General features: G+C 34.7%; 1 protein-coding gene across 8 annotated transcripts in view; it reads right to left on the minus strand.

Annotated features, from left to right (window-relative positions):
* LOC129002018 (neurabin-1) overlaps nucleotides 1–15,493 on the minus strand; it is a 68,345-nt gene that overhangs the window by 25,421 nt on the left and 27,431 nt on the right. For 4 of the 8 annotated variants that reach the window (XM_054429506.1, XM_054429510.1, XM_054429505.1 and 1 more), the window contains exons 6-13: nucleotides 14,263–14,418; nucleotides 12,569–12,741; nucleotides 7,817–7,992; nucleotides 7,327–7,430; nucleotides 6,255–6,447; nucleotides 4,853–5,005; nucleotides 4,017–4,087; nucleotides 1,044–1,064 (exon numbers count right to left, since the gene is read on the minus strand). In XM_054429506.1, the coding sequence (XP_054285481.1) occupies nucleotides 1,044–1,064; nucleotides 4,017–4,087; nucleotides 4,853–5,005; nucleotides 6,255–6,447; nucleotides 7,327–7,430; nucleotides 7,817–7,992; nucleotides 12,569–12,741; nucleotides 14,263–14,418 (1,047 nt within the window). Of the gene's footprint in view, nucleotides 1–1,043; nucleotides 1,065–4,016; nucleotides 4,088–4,852; nucleotides 5,006–6,254; nucleotides 6,448–7,326; nucleotides 7,431–7,816; nucleotides 7,993–9,447; nucleotides 9,663–12,568; nucleotides 12,742–14,262; nucleotides 14,419–15,493 lie in introns of those variants that run through there. The other 4 variants (XM_054429507.1, XM_054429509.1, XM_054429508.1 and 1 more) reach the window with 4 other exon arrangements.

A 15,493-nucleotide genomic window follows, 5' to 3' on the forward strand; every position in this document is an offset into this window, starting at 1 on the left:
AAATGCCTTTTTGTTCTAAAAAAATAGCAGAGGAAAAGACAGACTAGGAAGACGCTAACTGTAACTTGTATTACCAAATTAAAAACGTGCAAATATTCAAAATGCACTGTCAGACTTAAACAAGATCCAACAAGCTCCAAACAATGCATTCCATCTAAACAAACCGTGGTGATACAAGAATGAAACAACATTCATAGAATATCTTTGGAATGATTTTATGTATTTTCCCAGTGGCAAGAACTAGAATATTAAATTATTATGATTGAACTATTACCTTTAGCCTTTGTTCTTGCAGATGTGAATTTAGATTCCTCCAACTTCCAACTTTCCTTAACTCGGTTAAGTTTATGTCGTGGCATTTTCACTAACGCGAGCACGAGTTGTGCTGTGTTATATTATGTATCGAACTTCCCGTCTCCCTGAGGATGCAACACACTGTTGCGAAATATATTATAGGAATCTAAATTCACATCTGCAAGAACCAAGGCTAAGGGTATCATAATAGTTACCATTAAATTGTAATTCTAAGTTTCTAAACAAAGATTCAAATAATGTGAATTTTAGATGAAAGTAGAAATCCTGGCTAGGGCCTAAATCGGACACATTCCAAAATTAAATAAAGTTTAACAAAGGCTAAACCCTGGTTGTAGAATGAGCGGGTCGAATACACTTTTGATCCTTTCGATGAACAAAATTTGTTGTCTTTCTGCACTATTTTTAGGTTTACTAATTCATAAATTAACAATAGTTAATTATTTTTATAAGTGAGCTCTCGAAATTGCTTCAGTTTTGTTTTGCGTACAAACAGAATGAACTACTTTAAAACTGCAAAGCATGTGCGGAAATCAACTATTTTTTGTGCAATGTGGTAAAAATGTTATTTGAGTTACTACATCCTTTTGGAATGTGTTGCGTATATAATAAGTAGAACTTTTATAATGTGTGATTATAGTTAATCAGCTAGAAAAAACTGTGAATATTCTCTAACTACCGTTGCAGGTATCTGTGATGTTTGTGCGTGTTTGGACATGTTAGAGACTTACCGAGATCGTTTCTCCAGGATCCTGTTGTTTCAGCAGGCACAAGCAGGTTTACAGGAACATAACAGTTCAGTTAGTACAAGCAATGCAATCAACATTGGCACTCCTTCTACAACTTGTACAACACTAGGGGCATGTAGGGACATAAGTCCCTAAAAAGCTCAAATTATAAAAACACTCATTTTAGATTTTAATATTCAATCAAAATAAGGATCAAATTATTTATTTGTCAAGATGGATATGCCTTTACACCATATCTTTGTCTAAAAAAGTCGCTCTGTTTGCTTTGGTTGTTGTTCTCAATACGGTAGGCCTATATATGACATCCAATGTTTGTCCTTTATGCGTTACTAAATGATCATCCGATCGTGATTCGTGATGCAACTTTAGGGAAGAAAATAAGTACCATAAAAAATTAACAGTTTTATTAGGCACATTGAGTATTATTTAATGGTTTCAGGGTTCCATTTAAATTTGTCGAAGCCAATATTGACAGTTGACACGAAAATCTTTGGTTTGGTTTTTGGTTTTCAAAAAGTCTCAATAACAGAAAACGTTATCCCTGGTTCCAATGTTATTCATAAGGGGAAAATTTTACGTTATATTTAATTTTGTGTTAAAATTTGAGGAATTTCAATATTTTCCCCGCCATCACGGGATCGACACCTTTAATTTGAGCCCTCTCCCGTCGTCCTACGACTTCCCAGTCGCCCACAATTTTGACACAAAGAATTGGCTTACGTAATTAGATTCTGTTTTGTTGGACGGGCAGTGAGTTTAGTACTTCTAAGTACACGGAAAATTTTGAATAGTTAGGCAATAATACTCTATTTACCTCAAGGATGTTCTAATTGATCGTGTTTGTGCAAAATTAATGAAATAATAAGAAATAATGAAATAATGAAAATTAATGTGGTAATAGTGATGGTCGGATCCGGATATCGGTCCACCGATTTTTTTTTACTAACACAAAGCTGTCTGTATCCATGTAAAAGACCGATTTTTTACTTAATGTCACAGTGCTGTATTTTACGACGTCAATAACCTCTATAGTTAGGCAATGTCACAATACTGTATATTACGACGCCAATAACCTCTATGGTTGTGCAATGTCACAATACTGTATATTACGACGCCAATAACCTCTATGGTTGTGTAATGTCACAGTACTGTATATTACAACATCAATAACCTGTATGGCTGGGCAATGTCACAGTCAATGTCATAGGCAATGTCGGATACGGCTAGCGATGTGTCGAATCCGGATCTCGAATCCACCGAATCTTAAGAAAAGACCGGGATTCGAGAATATATATTTTGTTAGAATATAATTATGAGGCATATACTGTGACATTGACTCACCATATAAGTTATTGACGTCGTAATATACAGTACTGTGACATTGCCCAACCATAGAAGTTATTGACGTCGTAATATACAGTACTGTGACATTGCCCAACCATACAGGTTATTGACGTCGTAATATACAGTACTGTGACATTGCCCTACCATAGAGGTTATTGGCGTCGTAATATACAGTACTGTGACATTGCCCAACCATACAGGTTATTGACGTCGTAATATACAGTACTGTGACATTGCCTAACCATAGAGGTTATTGACGTCGTTATATACAGTACTGTGACATTGCCTAACCATAGAGGTTATTGACGTCGTAATATACAGTACTGTGACATTGCCCAACTAATATGATCAACTAATAGTTTCATTTTAAGATTTGGAAAAGTTAAGTGTCCCCAAAAAATGAGGGATTATGGGCTCAACTGGAGATTACTCTATAAATAAGATATATTAACCTTTAAACATTATAATTTAATTTTAAACAATATGATTTAAATTGGCATTCTGTTAATTACGTTTTTTTAACAAGCCCTTATGACAATGTGTATCTGGATCCAGATCCGAAAATCCGGATCCGAATTTTTCAAGATCCGGATCCGGAACCGACATTTTCTTGGATCCGCTCATCACTAATCAATAAAACACTATAACTGTCGCTTCATCACTGATAGCTACTTTGAGGAATACAATTATACATAGACTGGAATTCTATGTTGGACTTTACTGATTAAAGTGCAGTAAATGACAAATTATTGTTCTGTTTATTGTTCTGTTGAACCCATATTACCTCTGTTGACTCTAAAAAACCAACATCTGGCCTACCTATAATATTTAACCGTCAGGAAATTCTGTAGAGTATGCCATTGAAAGAAGGAGTACCAATGTAATGATAAATAAAGTAAAATAATGCACAAAACTATCATGCTAAATTAATAGATACATGCTTATGACAGTAATCAAGATAACTACTAAAAATTAAATAGACACGGAAGGTGAGTTTTCTAAGCAAAAGAACAATTGAAACAAGGAAAGTTTTGACTATTGTGGTTTGGATAAACATTTCAAGTTAAATATGTTAACTTGAATCTAAATGGTATAATCAGGATGTGCTAACTAACATTTTTATAAGAACGGTAATAAATATTTTTAGTGATTGATGTCAATGGAGTACTCATAATAGTTTTTATTCAACAAAAGACTGTTCAAATGCAGTAAGTAGAGAATAAATCATTCATGACAATAATACCAAACTATACAGGATATGAAGCGTTATGGTGATCCATTTAAACATATAGAGGAGTTTTAAGCGGAAAAAGTAAAATAGTTTTAGATGGTTAAAGGCTAAACAGCATTCATCCATTATAAATTTCATTCCATATTATTACATACAATGATTCAATGCAATATACATGCTATGGTTACAAACCATGCCAACAGTAATGTAAAAAATACGATGGAGGGTAAATATTGAAGAACATACATTTTTTGGTTTGTTATTTCCTATAATTACGAAGCAGCTCCCTTTCAGATGAAAGTTAAGAGTTTGTAACACATTAAAATGGAAAATAGGTAATGCTAGCCAAGCAATCAGGTTAGTTTGTAGGAAATTATTACCTGGAGCTCAGCAGGTTGTCAGCTTCATCAGGAGTCATTGTTTCAATGACAGGCGCAGGGTCAGTCTGCTGCTGTTAACAACAAAGTAAAATAAATTCAATTTTACTCTTAGGCGAACAACTAATGTAACTTAAGAAGTTACTATTTTAGGTGCTTCATTACTCAAAACATCAATTATTTTAGTAGTGGTACAAAAATAAACAGTAGTAGTGTTAACTGCACATGTGTCATTGTTGAAATTAAGCACTGAAAGTCTGTGGGTCCACAATGTTTTCAGGACCAGCCAACAGCTGGCTAAGGGATCGTTTCGGTCCAGAAATAGTTTTGGAGATAAATAAGATGTCGCCATGACTGTGGAAGAAATTAAAGATTTCACAATAAAAGGCCTAAGAAAGTGACGATTTCACCGTAGCAGAAGATGTTCATCGTTTTGCCATGACCATGAAACAAGTTCTTGATTTTGCCGTGACTGTGGAAAACATTAAAATTTTGAAAACAGATGTTCTAGATTGAACCTTAACCTTGGGAATGTTCAAAATTTCCCTCAGACTGAGGAAGTAGTTCTAGATTTTGCTGAAACCTCGGGAGAGGTTAACGATATTACTGTGACTGTGTAAAATAATTTTAAGAAATTCACCGCAATATTGGAAGATCATGTACAAAATTATGTATAAACTGATCATATTTTTACAATTAATATTTTAAAACCAATATAATGCAACCCGATTTTGTCTGACCAGACCTGACTTGAAGTAATGAGGTCTTGCCCGAAATCCCTTAGTTCTTTGAATTAAAATACAATTTCTGTAGAAGCTTGTAACTCAGGGTAGTCATACCTTAGGCTTGTACTGGTCCTCCTCACTAGAGTCTTCATCAGCGTACTGCACGTCCGGGACATCCAGCAGTCCTCCGTCCAACAGACGAGAGTCCAGCAGTCCAGCACAGCTGTCTGATAGTCCAGCCACACTGTCTGTCAGACCATCCAACTCCTGGACAACATTACAATTAGCTTTACTATCTCAGCGTACTGCACATTCAGAACCGCAGGAGATGTTTGGGAATTTGCTACAGCTAATTAAAGGATACCAAAACATAAAAATGCTTCTCTATTAACTAGGCCTACCATGTAAGACATGCATTGAAACATTACTTAGTCATGATAGTTTTGAAATAAATAGTAACTAATTTAATTGTTTTTTTCAAGGGTTATAGCATACATTTCCCATTAGATTTTAGTGAAACTTAAGTTTTACCAACAATAATTCCTGTAACAACATAAATTTACTATCATTATCAGCAAACCTTACACACACAAACTTTTATTTAAGTAGGCCTACCGGTAAGTCAAAAGGCTAAAATATAAGTTGGTGGTAAATGTTTGGTTTAAAATTTTAAACTGAAAATAAGCAAAAACCAACTGGTAAAAATTACAACCGACACATATCTGGGTTATTAATAACAAACTACTAGCCTATAAAAGTTTCATACTAGATTAGGAAATTTGTATTAAGTAGGGCCTACATAATTTTTTTCAAATTCTGCTTTGAGGAAAACATTATTGTAATAATTTATTCAAAACGTAGGCCATACTGTATTCTTGACTTGCCCTAGAAAATTTTAAGTTTATATCTAAAAAAAAATAAAAAATATCAAATAGGTAGTGTAGTTAAGTTGAAAATTTAAGTAAAAAAAATACCTCATCCATTGGGTACTCAGCTATGATTATAAGTCCAATCGCCAATTAGAAAAGAACGTAGCTTAAAAATATTAAAGGCCACTTAAAATCCACACTTACATATCCTATAACTTACATAAACTTGTATTCTCAAATAACAGCACATAGAAGTAAATTATAGACACAAATACTCAACTACAATAATATCAGTGGGTAAGGAAACTTTGCCTGACATAACTTGCTAATCACCAAGGTCAAGTCAAGTAATCTTAACTGTTACCTCAAATTGGTGACAGAATATCTCTTAATTACTGTATATCATTTACCGTCATAAGGGGTTTATAAAAAACTAACGACTTAAGGTAAATATATTATTTTTCTACTAGAAGAATCTGCAGACAATAACTTACAAAAGCAGAACTATGAAAAAAATGTAATTGTTAAACAGTAAAATGAACCAACTGAAAACGGTTTTATAATATTCTGGAAATGGGTTAACTGATTGTGTTGTAAAAATAAATTCAAAGAAAATGTAAAACTTATAATGTGAGCAATATTTTTACCTTAGTGATTGGAGTCTCTGAAGATAAAAAGCCTGAGTCCTCTTCACTAACAGAGCTGCTGCACATGTTGTTGTTGTTGTTGTTGATGTTGCTGTTGGGGTCGGACAGGTTGAATCTAGGAGCCAATGTTTCCTTGGATAACTGTATGTCGTCCAGTTTCTTCAACAACAAATCCTCCTCGCTCTCCGGCGGGCTGGGAACAAACATAAAAAAACTGTTAAAAGACATTTTCAATGTCAATCTAATATTTAGGTACGTAACAACATAACCATCTAGCTCCCATAGGTAGAATCTTTGACTATTGATACAACTAGACATTCCATCCTAATGCTAAAATTGTCGCCAGGTTTAAAATCAAATCATCGTAGTTGGTGTGAGCCACTGACAGATTGTGCTGATCTCAATTACAAATTTCTGTCGAATACATGAATCGTTTTACCAAGTCAAACTAATGGGATGACTTATTGTGAGCTATAGAAAATCTTACAATCCATAAACTTGGCCAGCAACAAAAAATAAGGTAGAAAATAGAAATTTAGATACTAGCACATTCTGTAACTGGCTCACAAACACTATGTTCTTTTTCAATAAAAAATTTGCAATAGTTGGTCCATATAAATAGGATGTCTAATTCAGCATCCAATAGTCAATGGTAGAACCAAATCATGTTTGTTTTATAATTACTATGATTCTACTACAGAACATTTAAACAATCTCTGTTAAGGCTAAATTTAGTCGAAATGAAAATCAACAAATACTTTTACAGAATTTGTTTTTCTCGACAAGTTAGAGAAACTTACTTCTGTAATGTATTAGTTGGCAATATGTACCAGAGTACACTGCTACTGTATTTCATTTGTTGTATGTAACAAGTTTTAACACTAACTGTTGACATGATATAAATAAAGGCATCTTAGAAGTTTTACTGGGTAAATTATCAATCATATTCCGAACCTGATTCTCCCTCCTTTCTTCTGTTACCACACTCGGTACGTTATATTTTGAGCAAACAATGTGGTATTATTTTGAATACTTGTCACTGCCAGTTAGATCTCTAACTTGCATCACTCACCTGAGTTGTTGTTCAAGTCTGTCCAGAGCCAATGAGGCTGGTGTCACTGTGGCTGGTTGGAAATGGTAGACACCTTCGTTGGCTTCCGACGAGAATTTGTAGCTCTGTCAATCAAAACATTATAGTTAACACAGTAAAGAGTTATAATAAGTTCACCAGCCATTCACTAAACATTGTTTAACACCTAACTGAGTACGCGACCCAACAAAATCATAAATTTTTTATCGTGCATCATTTCAGACAATTTCTGCGTATACAAAAAAGTAGGCCCGGCTTGAACTGTCCAATCTCTTGGGCTAACTTTTGGCTCGACCCAACCCGGAAATATCAAGTACTTGTAGACCCATAGCACCTGGAGGAATAGGCAATTCTATGTTAACATTAAATGTCAAAATAATATGAAACAAAGTCTTGATGATAACATGTTAACATCCTTTGTTATCGCCATAGGGCTGGATATGCACAAAATGTTAACTATTGTGGTACTGACCGGCTCTGAAGGCGAAGCTGCCATGACAGTCGTGGTGTGATGTCTCTCGGCCTCAAGCAGTTCAGCCACAGAAGCCGACAGCTCCACCTTATGTCTCTTGAGATCATTGTTTTCACCTTCCACGAGTCCATCACTAACGTCTTCTTCTCTCCTACGCTTGTCATCTACCCCTCGGCCTACAACAAAAATATAGATTTTTTTCTGTCCCACCATCACATTCTGAGATGTATGATCTAGCCCAGAACCGTTTTACAAATTACGTCAGGTAAGACCAAGAGGATTGTGTCATGATCACTTAGATCAAAACCATTGGTAACTGGCGGGATTTGAACCCGAGACCTCGGGAAATTCACCGCTAGACCAGCTCGCTAGAGTACAAAGGTCATAATAAATTCTATTCGACAAAGTGTTCCTTCTCTACAATGATAAGTGGCTTTAAACAATACAAGCAATATTCCTGTTTAGTAATACAATCTGTATCACAATTTTAGAAATTTATCCTAGAATCGACAGAACAAGTTTCCTTTTGATATAAATAAGTGTAAAATGTTACATCAAAATCTAAATATTTAATAGGTGTAGGTATACCCTAGTAAATTATTTTTAACCCTGTCACAGAATGATTCTTTTATGAGTTATTATTTAGTTCCATAAAACTTTTACTTTGTTGAAAAAAGAATTTCTATTTAAATTACGGTAAATAAATTAAACAATTTTTCTGCGGTCATTTAACTAAATTAAGTTCAGAAGATAAATAATTAAGAAACAGACAATAATGGACAGAAATCTTATTTCTGTTAAAAAAATGTTAGTACTCAATTGAAACATTAGACACAAGAGTAGTTCAACCATTATTAGTAGTGCAAGTTGCGTAGCTATTTTGAGCAAGAAGACAGACTTCTGGAATGTATTTGTTTGTGTTATTTGTTACATCCTGAGTAGTAATGGGTTTGTTTTATGTTACTTGGTTTAATAAGCAAACAAATAGAATACATAAATAAAACATTGCAAATATAATTCAAATGTAAAATAAACATACAGTACTTCAAAGTAAACTTACATCAGTAAATTATATTTTTTCTTATTAAAATAAAACTTGGTTTAGGTCTCTTTTTAAAAAATGTCTGGGCCTTTACAGTTGATAGACAATTAGATAAGAAAACAATTATTTCAGATTTTTATTTCCAACCCAATACTCTAGTCTGCGGTTAAAAAGGTACAGCTCAACAAACATTTTTGGAAGCTAACTTGGCATTGAGAAACAATAATAACACCGTTTAAATTATTGTTCGATGTTACAATATAGTAGTCAAGTGCTTAAAAATGGAAAAAAAAAACTGTAGAGGTTAATGCTGTTTCTATTAAAGAACCATAAATAAATCCTAAAATTATAATGATTTAGAACGTTCATAAAAATACCGGGCAGGTAATAAATGAACATAGGCTATCTTTAAAAATCCTACAACACTATGAGATGGTTGAAACAAAACACATTTTAAATAACAATCAAACAACACTCTTAAATCCATTTGAATTAAGGTTGGTAACTGCAAACATTTGTTTTTTGAAATGATGCGATCGCAAAACAACTTTGTACCTGTATAAATAAATTCATATATAAATGGTCTTACCAAACGAGGTACAACAAATAATTCTGAGACACATAGTTTCAGGTACTGAGAGTCTTCAGCATCAATAACACTGTAGCACTATTAGCATGATGAACACCAACTTGAGTAGATCATCAGTTAACATTAGCATTACACTGTGGTCTCGGCCTTGGTCAGATGTGGTCTGATTTTTAACTATGGTACACACTGACCGATTGCTTGTATGGAAATCAATTCAAACACAATGGTGTAACTTTCTTTCTTATTTCTTCAATCCAGATTTATACATTTTATCTAAAGGAATTAAAATTAACTCGTTATGGTGATTATTGAAAAATTCTAAGTTCTGGAAGAAGTTAAGATAACATAAAACGATAAAACGTTTTCCAGCTGACAATTTCATATTTATCAACATACATGTTTCAATAAGTAAAACTGTATTAACTAACCATTAAAAAAGGACGCCTAGTTCAAGAATTGATACAACCTTATATAAGACTTTTTAATATTTACTAGTTTTTTTCAAAAAGTAAGAATTTTCCTTCCACTTAATTTTTTTAACGTATACATTATTTCTTTGGTGTTACCGGTACCTATTCGAAGAAATTTTGAATAAAAAACAATTTATAAATAAGTAATTTATAAAAAAGTCTTAAAACAATATTTATTGCCTAAAAACTACCAATTAAAAAAAATTATAGAAAAATTATAATTAAAAACTCTTGCAAGTAAACCTTTTCTAATGAAACAACTTTAAACATCAATGTTAACAAAGAATTTCAGTCATGCACTGGTGATAACTATTATTGCACTGACAATATAAACCGATAACAGATACCACTGTTTCACAAACACACGTCGCTATCAGAACGTGAATCTACCAGACTAAACGCATCAGACAACCAGGGGCCACATGGTTGGCACAAACTGGCAACTCACCAGACCGATAATAGCTCCACTGTGTCCAAACGCTCATCCTAGCTGTCACGCTCACCATGATGTACTATCACACTCGCTCATCAAACAATTATACTGGGTGTTTTTATAAAATGCAACCCAAATTACATACAGAGAGCTATTACTAAGGGATGAAAAAAGCTTATAAGTTGGCAGCCCTGCTTCCTTTACTTCATAACCGATCAGCTGATATGCATTGTTGTCTACACGGCTTGTTACTGGGAATTTATTTTTATTGTGAATAAGACTCAACTTCTTTTCTCAAAAACACAATGTTTAAGATTTATTAATACACACCTATTGAATAACAAGTATTGTATTATTCATATTTACATATTTAATAACCTGTAGATTATTTATTAGTTACCAGGGTCTCACCTGGACACTTAAAACTGCAATCTTTTCTTATCATAAAACAAATAATTTACTTTTAATTTGTTCTCCTACAATACCTAATCTTTAAGCTTGCAAAGATACAAGGTTGTGTCTTATTTAAAATACATTCCTTATAACACTAAACCATACACAACAATGCAAAAATGCATGTCATCTGATTGGTAATGAAGTAAAGGAAGCAGCGCTACCAACTTATGAGCATGTTTTGTCTCTAAACATTGACTCCATGTAATTTAGGTCACGTTTTATAAAAGACACCATGTATAAAAGTCAAAGCATCATCAAGGAGAGATAAATTTTAATTTATAATTAGTGTTTTGAAGATACATTTTTTGTATCACTAATAGCATCAGCTTTTTGACTTGACTTATTCATTACTTCACTACACTGAAGTTTAATTAAAACTAAGTGCAGCTAACTGCCTAGTAATATGTATCTAGTGGTTGATAAGAATGGAAAACTTCAATCTCTTTGTCATACCAAATGATCAACTTGTCAAGTACTTCTTGTTCAGTAAGACCCAAAACCACTCCATTGTCAACGTGTTTGCTGGGCATTAAAGTATGTTTTCATTTCTGCTTTATTTTTTTTTTTGTCATAACTATAGGAAAAAATGGGAATGGAGATAAGCACACTTTTCTGCTGGACTCCTATTTTAATTCAAACAAAGACAATGTGTTACGGTACGTCCAGAGTGCAAGCAGATTCAGATTTTCAGCGGAAGGAATGGCAATTGCATTCAAATGGAAGTGGCCGTAGTGGCTGCTGGTTTCCAACCCCGCCTGCAGGCACCTGCTTACCGGAATGAATTCTTCATTCTGGTTTCAGATTCCGATTAAGATTTTACTCGTACGCATACTATATAATTAAATAAATTTTGTTTTTGTAGTAAAATATTTAATTTTTTTTTTTCATTACTTTTAGGGTTACCACTAAACGCTCTCGAGGAAAATTGTTTTGTTTGTGTAGGTCACACCTTACAATAGGATGTCCAATTTTAATAATAAGTTTCAGTGGTTTCAGTCTCCATTCAATGCAATATGGAAAGAAGCTTTATCATTTATAGCTATGGGAAAAAAGATATATAAATCATGAACACCATTTTCACCGGCTGTAACTTCATAACAGTTTCAGACTTTATCATTTTTCACATTAATTCCTCGTCTGACAATTCCATAACAACGACTGACTTGCTTCTTTGCTAACTGAGTCAGTACCGGAGGCGTATTTCCTGCTTCCACTGTGACCACCAACAAAATATCTGACTCAGATTAACCACCTGCCGAACATCTGAATGTAAATCGACGTGCACCCTGGACGTACCCTTGACACAAAGCTTTTGCATTATTCATAAAACATTTTTTTTCTTGGATAAGGATCACTAAAATGTCCTATTGAACACAACAAACTACCATTATTTACTATAATCGTACACTGTCAAAGGGTTTTTAAATGTAAAAAAAATGATAGTTATATAGGTAGGCCTACTCATTTTTTACTATTGATTTTTCTGTAATTATCCTTAGGAAAGAGATAAGACTGGTTGTAGCACGATTTCTTCTAATCTAATACAGATATTGCAAAAAAGAAAAAAAATGTAGAGATCAAACTCTTGGTCTTAACGCGTGTTGATTGTAAGAGGGTGGACTCATGGTCCAAGCACGTCAACCGAAGCTTATTGTGCATCTTAACGCGTGTTGCTTCATCATTGTAAAACAAGGCTGAAATACCACGAATATAAATTACTTGGAAAGTTTATAATCTAATTGTAAAGTAGTTATGGACATACCTGGAGAGACAGGGCTAACAGGAGATGTTGTAGAGTTGAGCTCGTTGGTGGTAGTAGTGGTGCAGCTGGTGGGTGTAGCAGGAGTGGGTGTAGTAGGAATGGGTGTAGCAGGGGTGGGTGTAGCAGGTAGTGAAGGTGATGAAGGTGTGGCAGACGTTGGTGACGGACTTCTCCTGGTAACACACCAAATTAAGGTTAGTGAATCTTAATGAGGTGACGAGTCAAGTACTTTTCTAACTCAATTGACTCTACCCGTAAGCTGCCATAGACTCGAGTTACAAGTAGATCTAACTTGATGATTGTGGTTTCTGAGTTTGTGGTTTCTCTGTTTGGGTTTGTGGTATAAAGAGGTGCGAGATGAATCAGACTCAACTCTAACATAATTAATTGATTGCCTCACTTTCGGCCAATGGCAAGTTAGATTTGTGAGTCTGACTCGTTTTTGGCCAATGGCGCTTTCGTGCTATCGTGAGTCAGACTGACTATCAGCCAATGACGTTTCACTTTTGGGAGTTAAGTAAGCTGATTTCTTAAGTTCATATGAGTTCAGCATACTCCGTATGAGTTTGCGGTTTAACAAGTTGACTTGTCTTTGTATCTGGATGGAGTGAATGGAGCATTACAACAACTCACCGCATCACCAGTGAATCTGAAATTACGTTTCTTGCTAAATTGAAATTGGTCTTTGCTTTCTGTTAACTTCAAATAAAGTGACATTTAGTAACTGAAGTTACCATCCAAATAATATCAAGCAACATTTGTGTTCCAATTATGATTTTACCTCTAACACTAAGAGTTAAAAAATGCATTTGCAGTCAGTTGAGGTGTGTGCATCACAAACTGTCTCTATTCATCATATTTTAATAAGTTGGTTAAATAAATAGTTAGTTGGGATTTTTCTTTCGTTTGGGGAAATGATTAATTAGTATTAAACTATACTGTTAATACTGTTCTATGACATGGCGACCATACAAAGTAGGTATTTTAAGCCAAGTATGAATGGAGATGAGTGTAGGATGAGTGGCGTGATCTTGTAGTCTTGTTAGTGACAAAGGCCAACATTTCTTAGACACAGCTGTTAATTAATAGCCCATACAGCTAATGGCAACTAAGGGACCTACAGTTTATAGTGGAATCCGAACCACAATTTTGCCTTGGTAATTTATCGGTCTAATTGGTTTATTGGTCTAATTATCGGGATAGTACTGCGGATAGTCGTAGTACTCACCCGTGCGGACGTTAATCCACACTGGGGAGTATCGCATCCACAGTGCATGCCTATAAATATCCACAATTTGTGACCTTCTAGTAGCTGGATGGATTACAGGACAACGCCACCCGTCCCAGTCTATAGTTAGCCTATAGCTAATGAAAGAGTAACCAACACAGGTTGATTTCCTTCCAACAAAAACCTAAACAGAGAACGCAATTCACACTTAGCGGGAGCGTCAATTGTCTTCCACAACTTGTTTAATACTAAGATGAGACTTGCAATCCCATGGTCTACTTATAAGCCTGGCCCTCTTTAAAAAAGATTAAACTAATTGTACCAAAGGACTGGGAACCAGCTAGAATAGTAGTGGATTAAGTAAGGAACACGAGCTTGCTTGGCTTTAACAATGTCTCAATGGAGACCTTGTGGAAAACCCTTGTATTCGGTATGGAATAGTTTGTTACTCAGAGTGGTCACTTACGCAATGATAGTTGGTGGTGTTGGTGGTGGGGGAGGTGGTGTGGTGGGGTGAGGTGGAGGCGGCGACCTGGCTGTCCTAGGCAAGTTGAATGAAGCAGACTTATTGACAGATACTGCAGGTGGCTCTACAGGTTTGGTGCTGGGATCACTGTTGTACCTACAGAGATAAACACTCAAGTTAGTACAGTACAAGATATTTAGTAACATTAAACCGTAGTGAGCCAAACCTAGTATTTTTACAAATGAATATAGTTCAAGCCGCCTCATTGTCACATCATCCGTCTTCCTATTCTGATGAACACTTGTTATTATCATGTACAGCTAACCATATAGAACAGTCAAACTTCAATAATAATCAACTCAAACTAAGGATTAAGGTTAACATTGTGACAATTCATTACACTATATTCAACCTAGAAATATCCAAGGGGGCCGTGACACTTCTGTAGGCCGTACAGAAATTATTATTTTTTGGCTGGGCAAGTGTGTTGAAATGTTCCAATTGTTTAACGGGTTTAAGTGTGTGTCCTATATGTGTGTATTTATTTATGTTATACTAGCTGGCCCGACAGACTTTGTCCTGTCCTAATGTGGTTTGATGTCAAATGCTCGTTCATTTTCAAGATGAGCTCGTTCGCATGGATCAATCACATCCTGGTTGAAGTTTGTTCGCTCCGCTCACTCACCTTTAGGTTGGAGCTTGTTCGCTGCGCTCACTTGCCTTCAGGTTTTAAGCCATTTTCAAAGAACAGACAATGTCTCCTTGAACCCATTGCAAGGCACGATAGCTGCTAGTTTTAATTAAAACCATGTAATATATTTGTTTAAAGTTATGTTAGAATAGAAATAAACACAACATAGGTTTAAGATTAATACACACTTCATAACAAATACCGTACACACACATTCAAGTTTATTATTAATTTACTGGGTAACCATAATGTTTGGTTAAAAGTGATACTTTTGTCTATTAAACACATAATTTAACTGAGCAAAACCGGGACACACACCTCCCATGGGGCGGTGAATTGGAATTTGTGGACGTCTTAGTACGCATGGCAAACACTGTGTATTACATATAAACTGTATTATGCAACTGACTCATTGCATAAAATAAATCAAACCTTTGAAAAGAAATACCAATACATAGATAGTAGCCTACCGTAGTTTTGTATTTTGTTAGTCAGAAAAAAAATTTGTTGAAGCGGATAGCAATAACCCAAAATCGTGCA

Source organism: Macrosteles quadrilineatus, unplaced genomic scaffold, assembly GCF_028750875.1.
Source record: "Macrosteles quadrilineatus isolate MER2022 unplaced genomic scaffold, UCM_ALF_1.0 Scaffold_9__3_contigs__length_116548681, whole genome shotgun sequence".
Taxonomy (NCBI): Eukaryota; Metazoa; Arthropoda; class Insecta; order Hemiptera; family Cicadellidae; genus Macrosteles; species Macrosteles quadrilineatus.